Source organism: Phodopus roborovskii, unplaced genomic scaffold (genome assembly GCF_943737965.1).
Source record: "Phodopus roborovskii unplaced genomic scaffold, PHOROB, whole genome shotgun sequence".
Classification (NCBI taxonomy): Eukaryota; Metazoa; Chordata; class Mammalia; order Rodentia; family Cricetidae; genus Phodopus; species Phodopus roborovskii.
In genome coordinates this window covers 3,500,238-3,523,461 of record NW_026126434.1, presented here as the reverse complement: position 1 = coordinate 3,523,461, position 23,224 = coordinate 3,500,238, and the positions used below count along the sequence as shown (strand labels likewise).

The 23,224-nt window shown below is 46.6% G+C and overlaps 1 protein-coding gene across 2 annotated transcripts in view; it reads right to left on the bottom strand.

Annotated features, from left to right (window-relative positions):
* The window catches only part of Kcnh1 (potassium voltage-gated channel subfamily H member 1), a 263,443-nt gene that overhangs the window by 52,231 nt on the left and 187,988 nt on the right, over window positions 1–23,224 (bottom strand). For both annotated transcript variants that reach the window (XM_051186665.1, XM_051186666.1), the window contains exon 10: window positions 14,674–14,870. In XM_051186665.1, coding sequence (XP_051042622.1) covers window positions 14,674–14,870 — 197 coding nt within the window. The remainder of the gene's footprint in view (window positions 1–14,673; window positions 14,871–23,224) is intronic.

Genomic DNA, 23,224 nt, shown 5'->3' with positions numbered 1-23,224 from the left:
TCAGAACATTCTCCCCGCCACCTCTGTGTGTGTGTGTGTGTGTGTGTGTGTGTGTGTGTGTGTGTGTGTTGTGCAATAAACACACTTTGGTATTTGAACATGACAATTTTCATAGTTTTTATATCTTGGCAGTGTTCCTGATTTTTCATATGAGGAACAAAGGCTAAAGGACATGTGGTCATCAGATCTTGTATCTACACTCCAGTTCCAGCTCCAGGTCCCTCCCACTAGCCCACCTGTGTGACCACAGCAAGGTGGACAGTCCTGGATGTCCTTATTCAGGCCCTTGACAACCTCCCCATCAACACAGATGAGGGGAGCTGCTTCCATCCCTGTTCTCTCTGTTGACTGAGCACTACCTCTCCACCTCTCATGTGCAAACACATCAGCTGTGAACTTGTTGAATAGCAGATCATCAGGGAAGGCAGCAAGAGTCTGCATTTCTAACAAGCACCCAGGGCTATGGTGCTACTGATGCATGGACTGCCTCTCAACAGGGCCCACTCTGTGTGGGAGAACTGTAGGCCCAGGCTGAGGAGAGCAGGGAAATGTTCTTCACCAGGCACTCAGGTAACTGACTGGCTTGGGCAGGAGAAACAAAGTCCCTCAGAAGGCACAGGAAAAGGAAAGGTCTGCAGGGTTAGTTGGCTGTGAAGCCTTTTCCTACACCCTACCCTGCCACTGAGGTCCTGGGTGGAACATGGAGCTGCTTCTTAGAGGGAGATAACTGAGTATTGCTGGTTTGGTTCTAGGTCAGAAAGGCCAGCCTATAGCTGAGACTCAACCACATCTAAAACTCAACAATGCAAGCCCTGACAAACTTATTTAGGGCATGGGGGATGGGGACAAAACTAGACATAGTTTGGGTTCTTGTGGAAACAGAGCCCAGACAAGGCTTAGGAATTTAACCTTTCTCCCAAATCTTTAATTTTGGAAGCCAAGTCACAGGAGTGAATCAGTCTTCCAACTGTATTTTAAAGTCTGCTGAGCTGTAGGTAGAATCTCATTTTGGCTGGGCAGGGCTAGGATTATAGGGGAACCAGAGAACAAGGTTAGAATTGCAAGTCAAGCAGGGACAGGTGTGGAAAGGGTGCCAGCTCAGGAGGCTCAGAGGCCTACTCCAGGGCCACCTCACAATGTCACTTGGGTTTTCTGCTCTCAGAAGCAAATGGGATAGGAGATTATTACCATGCAAGGCTGCTCAACACCCAAAGGACTCGTTTAACTTTACCATTTCAGGTTGTTCCAGGGGGAAATGTGAGCAGACCCCCCCAGTCCGGCCCACAAGTCAGGGCAACAGGTACTTATTGCAAGTGGCCCCACTTAACTCCACCATGGAGACTCCCTCATACCCCCCCCCCTTAGGAAAAGAGAGTGATTGTGGGTCAGCAGGAGTCTCCTGGCCAGAGCTTTCTGGAAGAGGCAACGTTGGGGAAAGGTGCGAGCAGGAAAGATAATTAGAGCTGGTACCTGAATGTAGGAGAAACTGGGCCAGCCTACCCAAGCTGCAGTCACTCTGCCCAGGGACCTAGGCCAGCTCACATGGGCATGCAGGGCAAGCACTTCCTCCCTGAGTCAAGTCTGCCCCCAGGCCCAAAAACTGCTGACAAAGAGATGCCTGACCCAGAGATACCAATGAGGAAAGGACAATGCAGCAGAGTCAGCTGCCTGAGCCAATAGGACCCTGGGAGGGCGTATAAAGGCAGGGATAACTTCCATAGTAAAGGAGTCTGCAGAATGCTTGAGTTGATAGTGTCTTCTCACCCCCTCTCCCAAGGGTGTCTGAGCAGGATAAACCCACAACACCTGAAGGCTGGACCTGGCTGTGAGAGGAGGCTTATCACATATGCAGAAGTAAGTGCCTGGCAGACTGCCTATGACAGCTCATTGGGGCCAGGGAACAAAGCCACTTTCAACTACAGCTGGAAACAGAGTTTGCAAGAGATCTCCAGATCTGGACCTTATTCAGAAGCTATAAGGAATTACCAAAACATTTAGAACGAGAAAATTACACAGAGCTAGAAAGCTAGCCATAGACCATTAACCACCTGAAATGAAGGCATGCTCATGACCCCTTGTGTCTTACCACACTCGCCACCCCTATCATCACCCCTATCACCACCAATATCAGCAGGAAGCTGTGGCTACTGCCTAGCTGAGGCCAGGACCTGAGATGCTTTGTAAATCCCTCTCTCAGGCAGATGGTTCCTCTGGGTAGCAGAGAGACATAAGAAGCCTAAGGAAAATAATGTTTTACTCTGAGAGTAAACTGGCGATTAACCCAATGCTTAGACCCCATTCCCAGAACTACCAAGACAAAGAAATGCAGCTTACACAAGAATATTGTTTGCAAGAAGAGAAATTGTCTGTTCTGGGCTTAAGGCCCTTAGAGAGGCCTGGGAAGGATGGGGGGGGGTGGAGAAGAGGAGTACAGAAAGAGAAAGGAGAGGAGCAGAAAGAGAGGATACAGAGGGGGAACAGGGTGGGGTTATAGATTACTCTGTATGCCACTAAATATTTCCATGTCCCAAATCTGTGACCTATGCAAATGTCACCTCTGCAAAGATCTCAGGATGGACCCTCCTTGGGTTCAGAGTTGGACCACTTCCAAATACTGGTATCCTTACAGGAAAAAGGAGAGGGAGATTCTTTTGCACAGACAAGGGGCTATGGGGGATCTGAATATTGACAGAGACCAAGGCCTGCCTGCCAGTAGCCAAGGACAGGCTTGTGGCACGGAAGCCACCACAGGCTGGAATGGGGTCCTCCCCTACAGACACAAAAGTGTGGCCTTACAAATATTTTGATTCCCAACATATGATCTCCAGAGCTGTGAGATAAAAGTACTTCCTGGTGTGTGGTGGCAACCCCAGGGCACTAACACACAGAGAACCCTGTCTGTCTGTAAGGCCAACTTGTCACAAGGTGTCAGGGCACCCTTTCTAGATTCTTTCCATATGACTGCCCGCTGTGAAGCTTGAGAAGCCTAGGAAATGCAGGGCACACAAATCAAATACTAGAAGAACCATGCAAGGCAGCTGGATGCTAAGAGAGTAGTTGTGACTCAAGGTCCAGATGCCACTGACAGCCCAGAACCAGGCTGCCCCATTGGCTGCCCTTGGTCACAGTGAAAGGAAAGCAGGGTTGCCATGAGCACCCTCATCTCAAGCCCAGGTATTCAGATGCATGGCTCCCACCCTATTAGTGGGGCATGCACTGTTGCCCCAGTGAAAGCTGCAGGGTTTTAAGTGTGCCATAGTCAACTCTGAAGGTAGTAGACAGGAGTTATTTTTAAAACCAGTGAAGGGTTCCTGGCTAAGAGGTCCTGGCCCTCAGGTGCCTCATATACCCATTTTCTAATTTTCTCAACACCCTCTCCTGCCAGTCCATTTTAAATATTAAGGATTTTTCACAAAGCCAACGGTCTTGGATGTGAACACTCAGTCTCCATTGAAGCAACATGTCCACAAATTGCTAACCACTTCATGGTGTTTGACAATCTTAACCTCTCCCCCACGGAAGGAGCAAAGCTTCCCTGGTCAATCAAAGCTTGACTGGCAGGGGTAGGAAACACTCGGGGAACTGGCAGCTGGGAGGGGCTGAATGCATTCTCCACCATCTTCTCCCCAGTGCAGCTTCTGGGATGACCCATTTACAGGGAAACATACAGACAGACACTTGGATACTCCCACCACCATCACCACCACTACCACTGCCCACAGAGAGGTCAGTACACCTGGGTAGCAAGCAACCGTCAAGTCACAGATATGAGGGGTATATGCACATTCACCTGCAGACAGGGTCCAGCTCTGCAGAAGGAGGCAGTAGTGGCCAGAGCCTGTGCTGTAATGGTGGGGACTCTGCTTAGGCCCTACCATACCGTGACCCCAGAATACCCAGAATACCCAGAATAGCCATCTGCAGTGACAGGGAGGGCAGGAAGAAGCCCAGAGTGCATGGGGAGCTGTGCTGCTTCTGGGACAGCAAATAGTTCTGCTGGCAGGTTCTCTGGGGTGGAAGAAAAGATTGCTGATGGACTCCGAGGAAGCTCTGCTGCCCATGACCACAGATAATTGGGCGCTGCCTCCAGCACTAGTCAACAGGCTTAGAGCTGAACACATTCCTATTCAGGTTCCAACCTGAGCGAAATGTCAGTGAGGAATTAGGAAGTGCTTAACACAAAGCCCAGGATGAAGATGCTGGCAGCTCTCCAGCAGCCTCTGCCTGTGGCTCAACAGCTAAACCAAACCACTCTGCTGCTGTGCTCATCTGGATAGGAGGGGGAGGAAAACCTGAATTTGGCATACAAGTCCTTCTTCTAGCCCAGCTCACAGTCTGGGGTTTGCAAAGGCGTCTGACTCCCAGGGCAAGAAGTTTGGCTGTGCCAAACAGGCACAGCTTCTTCTCCTCCAAAAACAATATGTGAAAACCCACTCACATTCCCAAACCTTCCAGGCATAGGCATCTTTGCTTTTATTTCTTGAGCTACCCCCTCCCTTCATGCCCCCCCCCCGCCCCGGCAATGAAGCAGGCTTTTCCTAGGATCCTCCATATCTGAAGGAGTACTTCCCACTGCCAACAAAGGAGTGGCACCCAGCACACTGCCTGAACTGCACACCATTGTTTCATAACTTCTTTTATGAACTCAAGTTCAGATAAGTTCCTCCAACTGCTGGAATTAGGACTTCAGGGAAGGAAAGGGCTGACAGTACACAACATGGTGTCTGCTAGCTGTGGGCCAGAGCGCTTCTCTTTGTTGAGAGTTCCAACACCCTGTTTCCTGTGTTCTCTCGACACACTGTCCTCCCACCTCCACCATCTGCCGTGGGGTTTGGGATAAACCTGCAGAAGCCTCTCTTCTGGGGTTATGGTGAGGCAAACCTACCACTTCACCCAGCTGGTCCCAGAGGGCTCCTAGAGTTAGAGTGCAACACCACACATCACCAGTAGGAGGCATCAGGTGTGGGCTGCAGAGTGCAGGATTTTAAATGCTATATAACATGAACAAGTGACCTCCTTTAAAAATCTGTACTCCATAAACCAGAAGTTATCTCCCAGTCTAGCTTAGGCATTTGCAAGAAGTGTGCTAGGAAATACAGCTGTGCACAGAAGCTGTCTGCAAATAGATCTCTGAGGAATAAGACACAATCCTCAGCATGCTCCCTGAAGCAAGGGGCTTTTTAAAAATTAAAAATGTCATGGAAAATATGCTGGCTCTCATTACCATGCACATCCCAGGAGCAGTTATGTGGATGAAATGGCCTGGGAAGCCAAAGGTTTGGGAGCTGCTGACTTACTAGAATATTGCCATGTGCTGTGGGAATTGGAGAGGATGCGGCCAACTCACTCAGCCCCCTGGGAGAGTCACTCCTCCATCCATACTGGCCACTTTTTCTATAGGGGAGGAAGCTAACCCTGAAGGATGCCCTACCCTGAAAGCCTGGGAAGCTCCCATGGGCTCTTCAGGCAACTTCTTCTTAGGCAAAAGCAGATAAAAGATCTAGAAATGCATTTGGGATTTGGGAACAAATGTGAAACTGGCCAAAGGTTTCCCTCTGCAGACTTTCTTGTTCAGTCCTTAGTACTTAGCAAATCAATTTTATTGTTCTCACTGAGCACATTTGGGCAGACACATGATCACTGACCATAGCCAACCATCAAGGAAACAGCCTCCATGAAGATTAGGCATAGGCAGAAGGGTGTAATTTTTTCTCTGAGCAGTAAACCAATGCCTCTTTCCAATGTCAACCTAGAGCTTTTCCTAACTGCTACTCTGGTTCATGCTCCTTGCTTAAGGCCTTTGTCCCAGGCCTGCCTGAGTCTTCCGGTCCCTGCCAAGCTGTGAATCTCCCCCTGGGTTGGCATCTGGCTGTAAGCTGTCAATCCTCTGGCCTCTTGTGATGGACAGAAGCAAATTTCAGCCCTGAGTATTCCTGCCATGGAAGGTTTCTATGTCTTCTCTGCAATGGTGGAGCTGAACCACAAGCCAAAGAGAAACTGGTTAGGATCACCCAGCCTCAGTATGTTCTATGGCTCTACAATGTGAATGAAGCCTCATCCCCAGGTCCCATTCCTGAGCAACCCAACACCAACACTATCAAGGCCCTAGCATGTCTGCTCTGTGTCCAGATGCACTTAGGTGGTGTCCAGGAACCTGTTGCTTACACAGAGCCTCTCAGGAGATAACAAGCATGGATGCTGCAGCTTCCTCACAGCACTGAAGGCCAGAGCTGCTGACCAGAGAGAGACGTATGGCCACCACTTGCAAGACAAACCACCACCTCAAATCCAAGAGCACAATGTTGGCCATTGTCAGATCAGTTCAGATTTTAACTCCAGCTTCTCAGCTTAGGGGCATGTTATTTAACTTGTGGGGCATCTGTATTCTCAGCACCTTAGTGAGATGATAATATATACAAAGATAGACTTTAGCACACACTCAACAAAGGAGATTATTATTTGTTGCTGGCTGAGATTCTCGATACCCAGGCCTCCTGGGCAGAAAAGAGTTGGGATAGTTAGACTATAGGAGCAAAGCTCCAGAGGGAGAAGGAAGGAAGGTTTCTCTACAGATGCCATCTTGCAGGCAAGGCTTTAAATACCTGGAGCAACAAGAGGGAGGCCCAGCATTGATCAGTGGAAGTCTGTTTTCTTGTTGGAGGTTCGAGTGTTTGTTCATTCAGGTCTTAATGTTGTAAGTCAAGCTGGGCAGGACAGAGAAATGGGTCAAGTAGACATGGCCCAGCCCCTGTGGAACTTCTAGACAGCAAGGGAGATACTCAGTAAGTGGTTAATTAGAAGTATAATGAGAGCTAGCAAGAGATGGTGCTCATCCCTAGACTTCCCCTAGACTGAGACTGCAGAGAAGCTATGTGGAGAGAGGGTACCAGGAGGATTGAAGTTTCCCTCTAGAGGTCTGTGCAAAGTGCAGGGCTGATAGGTGACATCAGTATCAAAGCCAAACAAATTTATAGTGAGAAGATTCAAACCAGAGCGGGTATATGACACTGTGACCAAGATACATTGTACACAGACACACAAGAGAGGTGGGACACATGACTCCTGATGCAGGTGTTCAGTTCTCTTTGGAGGCGATGAGCTGGCATGGATGGACTCTATTCATCTGGTCTCTTCAAAGGCAGATGTCATGAAAGTTACAGGGCAGCAGCCTGGGTTCACATTCTGACTCTCCAACCTTCTAGGATATACTAGAATAAAATCTATGCCTAGCCATAAAGTGAAATGTAGAGGATAAATTCAAAGTCAAAGAGAAAAATGTAAGCATCTATAGGGCACTTACATAAACACAGGAAGCACAAGCACACAGGAGATGTGTCAGGGACACAGAATGTGCCTAGGCTAATAGAACAGAAATAGGAACTCACAAGCAAAGCTTTGAGACTGGTTAGAAAGCACCTATGGCACAGTGGAGGGCAGAAGGCTGTCTGCTCTTCCGAAATGAAAGCACTAAGGGTACCGATAGCAGGAGGGAGGGGGACTGAATTACCAAGGACTGTGTGTGTGTGTGTGTGTGAGAGAGAGAGAGAGAGAGAGAGAGAGAGAGAGAGAGAGAGAGAGAGAGAGAGAGAGAGAGAGAGAGAGAGAGAGTAGGTCTGAGTGCATACATGAATGTGTGTGTAGTATTAGGAGGAGAGGGGATGTTTCCATCCTGGAATATCTTTCTGCTTCATAGACAGGGCTCTTCTCTCAGGGCCAGCCACCATCCATCCTCACAGAGCTTCTATATCCATGAATGCAAATTGCTGTCTTGGTTATAAAGTTCCCCATCTGGGACTCACTGCACACCTGAGAAAACATGATAGAAGCATGCTGCTCCCCACAGAGTGCATGGACCTGGGGCTTTCTCTACACTAGGTCAGATCTTTCCCAGCCTGTACAAACATAGCATGCCACAATATGCCAAGTAAACAGACTGCAGCTAACATAAACAGCCACACCCCTGGATGTCCCTCCTCCATGCAGTCTGGGTTGGGAAAAATTCTATCCATGATGCAGCTGGCATCACCATCCTTCCAGTAACCTCTCTGATGATAGCTGTGGTTCTAAGGTGCTAATTGAGGCACTAAGACCAGGCTTTGGAAAGACCTGACCAAAAGATTCCTGGTGATTAGAATTCAGTTCCCCATCCCCTATTCCTCTGGCTCTTTGGCAGCTGATGGGACAATAGAGTTCCCAAAAAGTAATCCACATGGCCTTGCCTTCTTCCATGTCCCCTGGACAGCCTTACTTTTACTTTCATAGCATGTATACATGTATGATTTTATGTATTCATATAAGATCTAGGAACCACTCTTAAGAGAGAAAAAAAATTGTCTGAGACTAGCTTAAGAAAGACCACTTTTTAAACAACCACTCTACACTGTCCCATCTGATTACTCTGACTATCAATGGCTTCTGTTCCTACAGATGATGAAAGGAATGTAACAAGGCTGCACCTTACCAGATGTGAGGCAATGTGCCTAGCTTCCCAGTATGAATCCATAGTCTACAACTAGCCATACTTGTAGTGGCATCTTGTTCTGCCAGTGAACTTAGGAGTACTGGCCACACCTGAAGCCATGTGCTACCACCCCAAGTCTACTGTCCACTGGGAGAACAAGATGCCACTACACATACTTATTCACCAGTCCTTACTCCAACCAACAAGTGGCAGAGCTTAGCCATGAGGTGACATTTCCTAAGTTCAGCCCAGATGGCATAATTTAGAGTGACCTCCTTGTCTTTCCCAGGGTCATGGGAGACTCTTTTTATGTTTGCTGTGTTCCTAGCAAGAACAGGAACCAGGAAAGACTGTGCAGGTCCCCAGCACCATGTCCTGATCCTGCTGAGAAGAAAGGAGGCTAATTTTGATTTATATTGTGTTGTTTCACAAAGATTACAGCTGTGTCGCTCCCATTGCCAGTCCCCCTTTGCCACCTCTAATTCCAGCACCATGATTTTATTATCCCTCTGGCTTGACAGGCTAATAGATGATTTTAATTTCACAGAAGCCTTTGCGATGGCGGATGACAGGGAAAGTATTGGCTATGCAGAGATCATTTAAGAGCCCAGCATTCAACAGGAAAGTAGGTGCTGTCTAAGCACCTGGCTTTATAGTCTGTCTTCTTAGCTTACCACTGCTCCTCAAGATCAAGGAAGTACACAGAGGGTTCCCAACACCATCTATGAGTAGAGCTCTCTACAAACCTCTTAGGTTCTGAGCTCTTCTTCTGCAGAAGAAAATGTCTTTTGGTGAAAGGTGGAGAAGTGTACACATGGCATTCAAGACCGTTCACCATGGCAACCTCTGCTTTAGAAAGCCCCTGTTTTGAAAGTACTGGTGCTCTTTCCCGAACATACCAGGTTGAGCCTTAATTATAATAAAAAAAATCCCTCCTTATATAAATTATCATAAGCAAACACTGCAAAAAAACTACTTGCATACACAACAATATTAGCTTTGAAAGGAAAGCCCTACACTCAGGGATGAGAAGCGCCCATCCAATTACCTGCATGCCAATTATCCCTGGCACTGGCTGCTGGTAATTACCTAATTGCTTGTATGCTGGCATCCTTGAATTGTGGTACATTTGATCTACTGTCCTAATGATCAATCCCTGAGCACCAAGAGGTGACACCTCTTCTCCACTCCCAGGGATGTGGAGCCCACACAAATCATTAACCAAGGAAACAGATCTGCTCCTAATGCAAAGGGACCAAGCATGACCAACTCTTCAAGTAGAGATGGGATGGGTAACAGGGACAGAAAAAGGGACTAATGTGGACAGGGTGCCTCCCACAGGGATGGGTTACTTTTATTGTGTTAGGTTTTTAGACAGGGTCTCACTAAATTGCCCAGGCTGGCTTCAAACTCAGTCTATAGTTCAGTTTGTCCTCAAATTGGCAATACTCCTGCCTCTACCTTACAAGTGCTAGAATTCTAAGCATGTGACATCATGCCCAGCTCTGCTATACCATGTTGTACTTTGTTTCAATGTGCACAAAACTGGCAACAGCATTAATCAGAAAGCCATTGTGTTGTTTCCCTTTTGATGTTGTTGCTTTGTTGGAGACATCTCCCATTATAGCTTTGGCTAGTCTGGAACTTTCCCTGCACCCCGGGATAGCCTTGAACTAGCAGCAATCCTCCAGCCTCAGCCTCCTTCCCAAAACTGCTAGAATTATAGCTGTGAGTCACTACATCCTAAATATTCCCTTCTTTTTACAAATGAAGGAGCAGGGGCTTAGATTCCAATAGTTGCCCAGCTAGTTAGCAACAATTCTACATTCAAACAGGAGCTCAGCCCCAAAGCAGGGCCTCTCTGAAGAGGATCTGTCAGCCTGCTCCCCATCATACCATCTAGATTATAAGTCTCCATGTGCACTTCTGGTGGTGTCCTAACCTCTAGCCTGGGGTCTGATAGGGTTCATTGCTTCTGAGTTCATTGGCGCAAGCAGAAGTGACTGGAGATACTTAGGAGACAGCCAGGCTGTCCCCTCAAGCCAACAACCCCAAGAAAGCTAAAGGATGTCCCAGTGGGAAAGGCCGAGTACCAACCCCCCAGGGCTACACAGTCATGGGGCACACAGGTACAGAGGCAGTTCAGCACCTGTCAGTCAGTATCTGGGTAATCTTGGAAGAGGAATCTCTTCTGCACAGCCTCCTGGGTTACTGCTTGAGGAAAGACAATGGCCTGGTAATGCCACCGGCTGCTCTAAGGATTTCAGAGCTAACATAAATCACCACTGGAGCAGTGCTGTTGCTTGCACCCTCCTGGAGTTGGTGACATCTTCTTACTCTCAGCAGCCTGCTGAGGATGACTTCAGGGCCTGCAGGAAGATGCTGGTGGACCCAGTACCCTAGCCAGGCTTTGGGATGATGGTTCCACTCTTTTCCCTTCGTGACTCTCCACAGGCCACTCCACTCAGAAGAGACATGGATGCCAGACTCTCCTCACTCCCTGGTGATAGACCTGCAGTCTAAACATAGCTCTACTGCTATCCATAGTGTGCCCTGCAGGGCAAAACCTCTGAGCAGAGGCAGAAGGTTCCCTCCGTGAAAAGGCACATGATGATAATGTGTGGAATATTACTGAAGAGGAAACAGTAAAGATCAACTTAACCCTGTGTCCTAGGCTGTGTCTCTAAGCACCCAGTACATGCTATCACGTCAACTTCTCCATCTTCAACATGAGAAGGTCTTCTTACTGGTTTATAACTAGAGAATAATTAAGTAGCAGAGGCAGGATCCAAACCAGTCTCCTTTGTCTTGAAACTCATAGCAAGAAAAAAAGAGGGTCCCATGCTGATTCTAGGCCTGACTCCAAGTTTACCTTACATGGCTTTGTAGGACGGAATGACATGGCAAGTACCTTCCTGATCTGTACCCTAAAACAGTGCTGACCCCTGGGGAATATGCTTATCCACCTGGGCTGAGGTCTAAGGCTTAGAATATGGAGGCCAGAGGAAGCCAGCAGACATTTCTGGTCTGGGAATCATCTGGATTCTAATTTTCTCATTTCCCCGGCCAGCTCTTTGGCATTTCTCTAAAAACATCCTATCTATAGTAAGAGGATAGTAAAGACAATGGAGGGAGATGGGCTGGCCACTGAGGCACATTCTGGCTCAGAGTCTTGCTGTGAGCTGGAGGGGGATGATGTGGATGAGACAAATCCCCAGACAGATGCTGAGATGGCACAGTGTCCCCAGAACTCTTAGAAACATAATTCACTTGGTTTTTGCCAAGCTAGAAACAGCCACAAGAATAACTTCACTTTATCAGAAAAAAAAATGTAGCTAGAAGGATAATTCATGCATGTTATGTTCTCATCGCCAGTGCCCTGTGTAACCGTGAATTAATTCGCAGAAGGACACAATGGGAGATGACAATGGTTGCACCAAAATGACAAGTCTCTTTTTCCAAGAAAAGAATGGCTCTTTACACAAAGCTGCCACTAAAATTCCTTTGGCTCAATACCAGACTTAGAATGGCTTGGGATGGCAAGAAAGTTCACAGGTCATGCAGCATGAGGTCAGATGCATGAGTTCCTCCCATGATGCTCCTCAGTGGGGAGGGGAGGTTAAGAGACCCTAAATACCCCCATACACAGGAGAAAGCTCCTCTTCTCTGGGGATCTGTCACTTAAAAGGATGTTCCTGGACTATCCACAGCTCTGGTTCCTCTTCTCCAGAGCTGTCAATCACTCTACATGCACAAAAATAATCCAACCAGAGGCATCATTGGTTTTTGTTGTTATTTGATCTATAATTATTCTAAAGTGATTACTCCTCCAAATAACTCGAATCTCATAATTTTTCCATATCACCAACACTGAAAGCTGATTACAATCAACTGGCTTTGACAGAAAGAAGGGATAAACAAAAAAAAAAAAAAATAGATTTTAAGAGAATCCATTTGGCTAAAAGTATCTCCGTCAAGCATCATGTTCCCAGCCAGCAGACAAGTGCGGGACACTTCTCCAGCAGTGCCCAGCCTACCCTGGAGGTTGGGTAGGCAGACTTCAAACTGAGGAGTTGGAGGATTCTTCTCCCTACCATCTCATATTGCATGCTAGGGAAAGAGAGGCCCAGGACCCAATATCTTCCCCCTTGTCATTAAATGCTGCATGACTTGTAGGTGCTCTGTAGCTAGTTATGCACTGAGGATGCAGGATGCTGTGGTATTCCCAGGTCTCTCAGCATGATACTCAAGACAATGTCACCTGAGGTACTGAGCAGGAAGTGACCTACTGTGTGCATAGTTAAAGCTGGTCTTAACAAAACTTGCACAAGGGACTCAAGGGCTAGGCTCAGGTTTCTTTCTCTAGACTCTGCTGAAACACTCTCCTAGCAGACTGCCTGCCCTTTCCCTTATGCCATCATATCCTCTACACTTGACCCATTCGCTGCACATGGTCCTCTGACTCTTCCTTAGCTGTCCACTTCCTTCTTCTTGCTACACTTTGGGGGAGTCACAATCACTGACTGTATTAACTTAATGGACTGACATTATGTTGCCCATACAATGCTTCTGTTAGGTTTGGGCACCTGCAGGGAGATAGTCTTTGGTTTTCTCTATCTAGTCCAGTTCATCTGGCACCAGGAGATTCCTAATGAAGCAATGAATCTTTCAGAGTCTGAATGGCTAGCAGGAGTTTGTCACACACAGGGGAAATATTTCTAAGCACACACATTATGCTTGAAGAAACTACTTGACATCCTTAGAGTGGCAGCTCAGACCACGGGGACGGGTGTAGGGAGGAGGGGCCGTGGGAAGAGCTGGGATTAAGTTTCTGTCACATGGGCACAAGCAGATGAGGTGTGTGCTGAGATGCACAGGCATTAAAGGAGTTATTTGGTGGGGGCAGACATGGGCAGAAAGGCTAGTTCAGCCTTTGCCTGTGGGAGAGGCCTGAATAAGGGGCTTTGTGCCCTGAAGGCTCCATGCAAGTAGCTAAGAATCCCACAGGTCCTGAGGATTCTGTGAGAGCCTTGAGATCTTCCCCAGAATCCTGAGAGTTCCAGGTTGGCCTTGAAGATTCTGCCAGGATCCACAAGAAAGGAAATAAAACATGAATTCATACTGGAAAGCAGAGGCAAAAGCAACAGATCCCAGAGACCAACCTGAGGTTTGGGAGAGGTACAAGATCAGTGTTGGCCATGAGAAAGTCCAGCACAAACCAGGCATGCAACTACAGCCAGGAACCAGGGCTGTGAGAGGCCAGTCAGTGGGGTGATATGATGCCACCATGGGAAACCTTATGAAAACCTTTCTGAGGGACAGACCTCCTTGGTCAGGAGTGAACCTGCTAGTGTTTACCCAACGTGATGATGAAGCACAAGGAAGTCGGTCACAAAGGCAGGTCTGAAATTGGGAGGCTGAGGCAGGGGGATTGAAAGTTTGAGGGATGAATGGTGAGACCTTGTCTTTAAAAAAAAAAAAAAGAAGAAGAAGAAAAGAGAAAAGCCTATCATGAGAAACTGTAGGAGGCAAGGACCGCACACACCATACACACCATACACACACACACACAGAGAGAGAGAGAGAGAGAGAGAGAGAGAGAGAGAGAGAGAGAGAGAGAGAGAGAGAGAGAGAGAGAGAGAGAGAGAGAGAGAGATGGCAAAACTCAGGTGACATGATAGGAAAGAAATAGCTTCAGAGAAGACATTTTCTTCTCTTAAAACTCCTCCAGACAGCCAAATTCCATGGCTTTCTTTGCTGAATTCAAGTAACATGCTTTTATATCATTTCCATAAAGTACCATTACCAATCAGCTAGGTAATGGCTTCACCCCACTCTGCATGTCCCAATCACTGCAGACACAATGGTCATTAATCTTGTGGTTCCAAGAGGCCTTTCTATTGATGACAAGCCACATATACCATATACCCATCTTTTCACAGTACCAGAAGGTCCAGGCACTTCTAGGAACTACCCAGTCCAGAAACTGACACAAAAAAGCCCGTCTACACCAATACTGGTCCATCTTCTAGCCCAGCATGCTTGCTCTCCTCACCACTGTAGGACAAAGCTCTATAGAGCAAACAATGGGCAGGGTTGGCTCAGAACACACTTCTCCACATAAAGTAAAAGCAAAAGGATTTATCCCAGCCCCAGCAATTATCCAAAGTGTACAGGGTAAAGCACAGAAGGAATCAAATCCACCAGCTCACCCTCTTCCTCAGGTTGTATGTGAGAATCAGGTTCCGGGAGAAGGAGTGGGAGAAGGCAGTGTAGAATTCTAGCACTTTCTGAAGGGCGTCCCTCTTGATCACATGCAGGTCGCAGTAGGTCAAGGCCCTAACATTAGCACAGGACTGTGCAAGTGTGGCTTCCTTCCAGAACACGTCTCCAAACACGTCTCCTTTCCCTGAAGAGAGAGAGTTGTCATGAGCACAGGGTCAGTAAGGAGATCCGCCATCACTGGCAGCCTGCAGGTTGGGCTCAGAGGGGTAAAAAAGAAATCATAACATAAACCTTAGTAACGTGCAATTCAAGAGCCTTTGAGATAGCACATAATTAATGATGGCAATGTTACCATTTTGCAAGGATGATGCTAGTCGCCCTAGAAATCCTAACCCTAACCTGTCCCCATTATTCTTCACCCACAGCACCCCGTGTAACCTGCAACTTTGTGGTTTGTTGTGTACCTTTGCACACAAGAGCCACATGCCCTACTCTCCTCATAACACAATGCTTTATCTGCTGGATATCAACTTATTCTGAACTGGAATATTCCACCCTGGAGGGAAAGCTTCTTAAGACTTGGGAAGTCTCAAAGTAACTTGGAGTCCCAGGAAGTCCCTGAAACATACCAGATTCCCAAGGCTCCTCACTTCTCAGGGTTATATAAGCAGTAAGGACTGTTAAGAAGAGGGGATTCTTCAGCCTGTAAGCTACCTGAAAGCCAGGCAGAGAGCTCCAGGGTGACCACTTTCATTGCTTGCCACCCATATAGCAGTGGGCTTTAATGGTGTATCCATCCACCTTTGAGCTAAATGTGTTTGTGTAAGCACCCTTCACAAAAGGGCCCCAGAGAACTTTCTTATGCTATTTCTTACTGTTGAAGATACAATAAAAGTGGGCAGTCTGAAGCTAAAGAAGTTCCTCATAAGAACCTGACCATGTTGGACCTCTGACCCCAAAACTGTAAGAAAATTCTTTTGCCTATATGCAACCTTCCCATGGCATTTTGTCATAGCAGCCCCAAATAAGACATGTAGTAACCTTCGCCACCATGTGCTTCTCCATCTCCTCTGACTCAGAGATATTCTTTCATAACTATATTGCAAAGCAGAATTTACTCCTGGCACAGTCTCCAGCTACATGACTTGATTGTTCATCTTGATTTTAAGTTTTCAGGGCAGACAATCACAGGTATGGATTCCCAGGGATCCAGAGAGGAACACACAGGAGGAAGGAGAAATCAGGAAATGTTTGGCCAGGCTCCCTAGACCCAGGTACCCCTGGTGCTCAAGTAGAAACTGTTTTCTGCGAAAGGCAAAGGAAACTGTTGTAACTTGAGAGGAGCATCTGACAACTTTTTCTCTAGTACCAAGTGTCTGATTCAAGTCTATAAGACACTCCCTAGTCTTGTCTAGCACCTCTAAAATGCAAATCGATACCTCAATCTCCCCCTCAAAACAAGTAAATCATGCACAGCTTAGGGATGTTACGTCATGGTTCCCTATGTGTCTCTTGTTCCAGTATGAAAGTGAGTTTAAATTCAGTGTGAATGACATTCATGGGGTAACTTCCAGGTAAACATAAATGCTGTTTAGCTCTCTTTGCCAAGTTCTAATTTTCTCTGACTGTGATATGGGCAACTAAGACAGGGGTATGGCCAATAGTTACAAGCTTTGCTGTGGGATGCTGCCTGGTTACTCTGGAAACAGGCTTTCTCCATGGAGCTCTCCCACTGAACTCTGGGGGCTCACCTGTAATCCTACAGCCTTCTCACACTGTCCACCACAACTCATGTGCCCTTCACAGCTATGTAATGTTGTTCTTTTAGAAAACATGCCTCCTCTGAAGAAACATGGCAAATCTTTGGCCACCAGTTCCTTCTGGCAGTGTGGTTACAGTTCTAACTCACTTAGGTAGGTAAATTACAACTGGACTTCATTATTTAGTCAACACAGTCTGGTAGAAATGACATTCTTGGATTTTGAGACAAGGTCATAGGAAGCCGGCAGCCCAGGTCTCAGAATATTCATTCCAGGAAGTCTCTATCTTGAAATATGATCAGCTTGGGGAAGACTGAGGGAGAAAGAGCTACACAAGGTGTCATGTGAGTGCTCTGGTCGCCTGTCCAGGTCTCTTCTGATAGCCATAGCCACCAGTTACATCAATCGGCCTCTGGCTGGGCCTGCCCAGTCGGGCCTTTGGGTGAGTACAGGCTTAGAAACCACCTGCCTACAGCCAGCTGAGAAGCCTATCATGAGACAAGAATGAATGTCTTAACCAAAACATGGAAGGAGCTGTGACCTGGCAGCAGACACGTGAACACACAGATCACAGAGCTCTGGGGTGAGAAATGGCAGAGCATCACCTGTCACCCCAGCTCTTGTTGGCACCCCTTGTGCCAAGAGAGGGCGAAGATCCTCTTGAAAGGGCAAACTTTCCCACCAGTGAGATGCACGAAGTATCTCTAACAGGCTGACTTCCCTGGTCACACGTTCTGAGCACCAGCAAGAAAGACAGCGTTACAAGCTCTGCTGTTCTTACTAGAGGAAACATGGCATAATTAAGCTGTAACTACTGAGTAGAAGCTGATTGGTAATTTTGTCTGTTTCTTATCAAGATTACCTCATTTAAACAAGACCCAATATAGAAGCATTATGCTCCTTTAATGAAACTGGGAATCATTTTCTAATTATAGGAGAACCTGGTAAAGTGAAATAATAGCTCCTCGTGTGCATTTAATAAATGTAATAAATGAATGTAGCTGTACAGACTTCACTTACGAACCCTCTCAAGGGGCGCATCTATTGCACAGAGCATAGGCCACCATGCTGGGGTGAGACACACATGAAACAAATGCCCCGGAGACGGCAGCATCTCATACTGCGAAGTTCTCCACAGGGCTTGGTGTTATCATAGCATGGGCCAGACTTCCAATCCAAGTTCAACCACGTCTCACCCAACTTCCTGTGAAGACAGCTGCTTGGTGTAGATGATCTGGGTGTCGGAGTTAAGAATACGTTTTACAAGACTCCTTGAATCTCAAACAAACCCCAGGCTCCTCAAGCAAATGGCAATTGGTTTTTTTTTGTTTGTTTGCTTGTTTGTTTGTTTTGGTTTTTATAAATAAAATGTTTAGATTTATTTTCATACTAAAAGAGTTTTAATTCAAAACTTGTAATTTTTAAAGCTCAAACTTAAAAACCTAATCTTAATCTTATAAAGCTACTAATTTATTGTAAACTAGTAAAGATGTTTAAGACATGCAAGTTAATAGTACAAGTTCGATGGCAACTGTTTTTTAAGAAGTGTGTAACCCACAAAAGCCAGCAGGAGCAAAGTGGGACTTTTGCAGGCCTCATAGGTGCGACACAAATGGCTGGGAAGAGACTTCCCAGGTCAGAGACTGAAAGAAGAAAGCGGTGACAGGTACTGTGCACATTCTTCCAGCTGTGAGAGTGGCATGACCATCCACTCAAGAACACCGGGCATTCAAACCACTCAGCCAACCAGCTTACCAATCAGAGTGTAGAGTCTAGAACATTAAAAGCTTACCATGACTGCCTAGGTCATTCTGAATGGATGTTCTGAGCTGGGGGAGGGGAGGAGGTAGGGAATGACTACAGGGACCCTAATTAAAACAACCCAACAGCACCAGGCTCCTCACCCTCATAGGCCACACACCCATCTCACCACAGTCAACCATAACGTCTCTACCATACTCACTATACCCCAACACGCTATGACACATTGTTTCTAATAACTTCTTATGTGGCTTAATTTTTGTTCTTTTGTTTATATTTTAATTAGTTTATTTCTGGTTTTTCAAGACAGGATTTCTCTGTGTAACAGCTCTGGCTGTCCTGGAACTCTCTTAATACACCAGACTGACCTTGAACTCCCAGAGATCGGTCTGCCTCTGCTTCCTGAGTGTTGGGATTAAAGCTGTGCACCACCACTGCCCATCTTATTTTATTTATTTATTTATTTATTTATTTATTTATTTATTTATTTTTGAGACAGGATCCCTCTATATGACTCTGGCTGTCCTAGAAATGGCTCTGTAGATGAGGCTATCTATAAACTCACAGACATCCACCTCTCTTTGCCTCCTAATGCTAGGATTAAAGGTATATGCTACTATGTCCAGTTCTGGAATTAAAAAAAAAAGTGGTGTGTGTGTGTGTGTGTGTGTGTGTGTGTGATGTAGTCATGTGGGCACACACATAGCACAACATGTGTCAGACAGGCTATAAAATATTGGTGATAATTACAATGGTGACATTTCTGTCCAGTGAAACTCATCCTATGATATCTTCATGAGCTGGGGGCCAGTCCCTGCCCCCATCCCTGACTCCTATAACATTCACTGCCCTGGCCACTCTCCCTGTTCTAGTAGTCCCTTCCAGGCTCCCGGACACACAGCCTATGATTTCATCCTCAACCCCTATGCCTCTGCTGGAATGCGACTTTTGTTTTCATGCATCCAGACCACGTTGCTGCCAGGCTTGTACCTCAAGTCCTATTTTCCTATTCTCTACTCTGAGTCCAGAATCTTCCACTGGACATTCACTCAGCTCAGACCTTTATATATGAGGAATGAGTGGGTCTCCTCCGAGGTGAGCCCACCATCCTCCTGGATGGTTCACCCCGGTAACGACCCCTCTTATTCCTTATATAGTGAATGAACGATTTACGGCCACTTCATCTACCAACTACTTTTGGGCTCTTTCTCCCCTCATTTAAACAGCTGTGGAATCAGGTCAGGCTACTCTTAACTCTAGTATCCTCCTTGTTGGTCCCCTGCCTCTGACCTTGGATCTTTAATTCAATTCCCAAGCAGCTGCCAGGATGACTTTTCTAAGCTCAAGTGCAATTTTCTCCCTCTTCTGTTTAATGCTGTCACTGAATCCCCATTACTACTCCACGTCCATCTTACTAAGGCAAAAGGCGGAACAACATTGTCCCAGGCAAACTGAGCTGCTTCTTATTACTAGATGTGGCTCCCAGTCTTTGTCAGTGTCATCCCTGCTGCAGATGACGTTGCCCCTACTTCACTTCCCACTCTCTAATCTCCTAGCCCTGCCCCAGCCAACTGTACCCGGTGGCGCTGCGCTCTGATGCCACTTTGTCAGGAAGTCTTCCTGTACTCTCTGTGGCTGGGCTGGCTTAGACACCTGCTGTAGGAACTATCACTGCATCTTGTTCTTAGCACCGTCACAGCTCTTAGCCCTGGCTTATAAGCTTATAAGGTATACTGCCTTGTCTCCCTGATGAGAGGATTAGTCCATGAGAGACTGGCCTTTTTGTTCACTGCTGTGTCTCTGGCCACTAACACCACAACCAGTAAGGCACGGAGCAAGCTGGATGTACAGAGAGAAGGAGAGGTTAAAAAAAAAGTCACATTGCAGAATGTAGATTAATAGAAACATGTTAATTTAAGTTATAAAAGCTAGTTGGGAGCAAACCTAAGCTAAAGGCCAACTTTTCATAATTAATAAGAAGTCTCTGTGTCATATTTGGGGGCCGGCAGTCCCAAAGAAAGTTCCACGAGAAAGACCCGATTGCAGTGGATGACTTTGGGAAGATGACTGGACATGGGAAGCCATGTGTAGAACCCACATGTCAGCAGCTGCCTTGTCAGGCCTCGGCACCCTCTCACCCTGTCCTCTTCAGTTCTAGGATCACAGAATACGTACACGCCTTTTTATATGGGTACTGTGATCTACACTCAGGCTCTCACGCTTACACAAGTTCTTTACTGCCTGAAGCATCTCTCCAGACCCACACATGCTCTTTTATAGATAGCTCGAAGCCCAGGCAAATTTTAAAAGAAAATGAAACTCTCCTCCTGCCTCACAAACATCTATCTCAGCTTTATGACAAGGATGCTTATGTATTCTCAGCTTGGTGTGCTTCTCCCCCACATAACTGGGATCACAGAATATTTAAGTAATATTTGACTTACCATAACAATTTCCAATATAATTTAAGATCACTTATAAGCATTCTGAATGGCTACATCCCATTTCTTTAAAAATGCTCTCAAATGCTCAGTCATTTAGGAAAAGAATCCTAAGTTCTGCAGTGGCTTTCCTTTCTCTTTTCTATTTGACATTTTTTTTTTCTCTGTCAAATCTTAAGTCTCTAGCTTGAGACCTGGCATCCTTTTCTGGTTCTGAACCATCTTCTTGTCCTAGTTCCTGGCCCACCTTTCCAAGCAATGCTGGCTGCATCTTGATGTAATGTCCTTGTGCCTCTGGATGGATGTAATGGATGCTTAGTGCTTTCTGTTTCATGGTCCCTTCTTCCCCAGTTAACATTTCATTGTTCATATTTCTCTTGCCCACTTCCCTGACCTCAGAATCCCCCTTCTGGCCTCCATGTTTACCCCCTTTACATTCTGGTATTAAGATCAGAACCTGGGAGACTCTGTCCTAGCTTGTTTTCTATAAAACACTGACCATCAAAAGCTTGAGGAGGAAAGGGTTTGCTTTGCTTATGTACCCCTGTGATTGCAGCCTAATACTAGGTCAGGGCAGGAACTCAAAGCAGGAACCTGGAGGCAGAAACTGAAGTGAAGGGCGTGGAGCTCACTGCTTACTGACTTGTCCCTGCAGCTTTCTCAGCTTGCTTATATTTCCAGGACCCCCTGCCCAGGGGTAGCACCACCCACAGTGGGCCCTCCATGTTTATCATTAATCAAGAAAATTACCCATAGACTTACGTATAGGCCAGGCTGATGGGGCATTTTCTCAATTGAGGCTCCTCTTCCCAGATAACTTGCGCTAACTAAGCAGGACACCCACCTATACCTCCCAACTAAGTCTGGCAGATTCGGCAAATAAAAATATGTATGTCCAGTCAAAGCTGAACTCTAATAAATAAATGATCTCCCTAAAATTGCCTCTTTTGCAATCTTTGGGGAAAACTCATGCTAATAATTATTCCTTGTTTTATGAAATTTAAACATCCCTAGCGGGACTTCTCCACCGTTGCTTGGCACACTGCCATTACCCACAGTGTCCTAACAGTTTCCCCGTCCCTCTGCCCAACAAAGTACTTTCATATCACAGCCTTAAGAATGGCATACCTCACTTGCCAGTGCCTGGCTTCTCAGCATGACACAGTGCCACCACACCAGCCTTGATGTATCAAGCAAGCACTGTGTCTCATCACTGTCCTCTGGGGCTCTTGGTTCTAGCTCAGATGCTGAACTTTGAGGTTATATCACCCGCCACATAAGTGCACTCTCTATGGATAATCCATGCCCTACCTCACTGTACCACATCTGACTCTGTCTTTCCAGCTGCTATCAAGGCAAAGATTTCATGGCCTTGTCTATCAATCACTAGGGAGGTTCTCCTGCTAAATAGTGCAAAGTAGCAAAAACATTGAAAACCAGCAACTTCACATGGTTGAAGCAAAGTTCATGAAAGTCCCCCTGCCTAGGGTTCTTATTTCATATCCTTCTCTGTATTCATCACCTCCCTCTTCTCCACAGCTAAGGCTGAAGATGTCAGACCATACATGAATGACGATCAAGGCTTACTGGCTCTGGCAGAGTGCAACAGGGTTGCATGGGCTTTGGAGCACAGAAGCAGGAAGCCATGACCTGACAAAATACCATGGCTGGATTCACTCACACTGGCCTGAACCTGCCACTCACACGCCCCTGCAGTATCTGAAGAGACCCTGCTGCTCTTCTACCCCAACGCCCAGCCTCCCAAGCTTTGACTTCTGTGAGCATTTGCTCACCAGCTTGCTCCAGGAGAGCCACACAATGAGCCACCTGTGTTCATTGTCACTGAGCATTTGTCTCAGTTAAACACACCATTCCTCTAAGACAAAAGCTTTCTTTCTTTATCCCTGGAAGAGAACACCACCATAATCCCCATGACAGCATGTGCTGCTTTAATATCCAACAAGAACAACCACTCTAGTTAAGAGCTGTGCCTGCATCTGCAAGAAGCATCATGTGCCCGTCTCTCCTCTTCCATCATCTTCCCTCTTCCTCTTTTCCTGCCCCCCCAGCCCTGTTAACTCTCCAGTATCCATGGGAAGTCATTCCTTAGTCCTTCCCATCGCACTGCACCAGCAGCACTACTGTTCCACCTCTGAGCCCTGGCTATCCTTCCCACCTACCTTCCACCACCTGCCCCTTTCTCACAGGCATCCTTCCTGGCTCCTTTCATGCCTCTGCGTGTCTGGAATCAGGGCTTTCATGCCACTCTCTATCAGAAACTCTCTCTGGATCCCTCATTTCTCCAGGAAAAGGTCCATATGCTTACTCAAGATCATGAGTGCCTTCAGTCTAGACTTTGCCTGCTTTTATTATTCTTTCATTTGCCTACTTATTTACTTGCAGTAGTAACTACCAAACCCAGGGCATCACAACATAGTAGACAAGCTCTCTCCCCAGCTCCTTTGCCTGCTTCCAACTCCATTGTCCAGTAAACAGCACCTGGCACCTTCCATGGCTACATGCTTGATGCCAGAGAGACAAAGTCAAATAGACCTAGAAAAGAGGGTAAGTAGAGT